At 42.3% G+C, this 854-nt stretch overlaps 1 protein-coding gene across 8 annotated transcripts in view; it reads right to left on the bottom strand.

The window, feature by feature from the left end:
• wasf1 (WASP family member 1) overlaps positions 1 to 854 on the bottom strand; it is a 55,844-nt gene that overhangs the window by 5,660 nt on the left and 49,330 nt on the right. For 6 of the 8 annotated variants that reach the window (XM_032542531.1, XM_032542536.1, XM_032542534.1 and 3 more), the window contains one exon: positions 524 to 580. The exons of the other annotated variants lie outside the window; for them this stretch is intronic. In XM_032542531.1, coding sequence (XP_032398422.1) covers positions 524 to 580 — 57 coding nt within the window. The remainder of the gene's footprint in view (positions 1 to 523; positions 581 to 854) is intronic. 8 annotated transcript variants of the gene reach the window in all.

The raw sequence follows: 854 nt of genomic DNA, 5'->3' as shown, positions 1-854 counted from the left end.
CCACCTCTGGATTTACACTATTTTCTGATGGTAATTGCCAAGCCCTCATTTTTTTTAACTGTACACATGTGCCACATAAATATACGTACATATACCAACGCCTCCCTGTTAAACAATTCCCCTTCATTTTACACTTCTATTTGTTTATACTTCTATTCCTCTTAATCTATGGGCGATGAAGACTTTTCAAAAAGGCAGTATACTGAATTAGCTCTCTGAAGACACAAATCGTTTAAAGAAATACTGTCGTACAAGCTTGGGAACAGGGAGTGCTCATTGACCGACTTAAACAAAATCAAAGTATGTATTACTGAAACATGTAACTGAGAAAGTAGTAACGGAGTGACAACTTGAAAATGTTTTCACATATTTTCTCAGGTCTTTCAACAAACAGCACTCCCTGCCACCCAGACTTCAGCATGACTACCTCAACACACACAGTTGTAAAGAAACTGAGCAGCGAGCTGCTGTAGTGGGAATCACACACACAGTTTTGAATTAAAATCGCTGTATTTTCACATACCTGCCCTGGAAGGTCTAAGTACCTATAGACCTGATCATACATGCGGGGGTCCTGCAACTATAAGAACAAAAACAAAAACCACAAGAGAAGCACCGGGGGTGAGGGGAGGGGGGTTAAAAAAAATCAACACAGCAGAGGATTGAGCACAACACTGCTGCACACAGTCAACCGGACAAAAACAGAGCGGGCGGTAGGAGAAGGTGGGACAAAAGGGAAAGAGGGGAAAAGAAAAGTGCTGTTAAACAGAAAATGACAACACATGGCACAGCTCAGGGGATGTCACACACACACACACACACACACACACACACACACACACACACACACACAC

This window comes from Etheostoma spectabile, chromosome 18 (assembly GCF_008692095.1).
Source record: "Etheostoma spectabile isolate EspeVRDwgs_2016 chromosome 18, UIUC_Espe_1.0, whole genome shotgun sequence".
NCBI classification, from domain to species: Eukaryota; Metazoa; Chordata; class Actinopteri; order Perciformes; family Percidae; genus Etheostoma; species Etheostoma spectabile.
The sequence above is the reverse complement of the archived record's forward strand: the minus strand, read 5'-3'. Positions and strand labels throughout refer to the sequence as shown.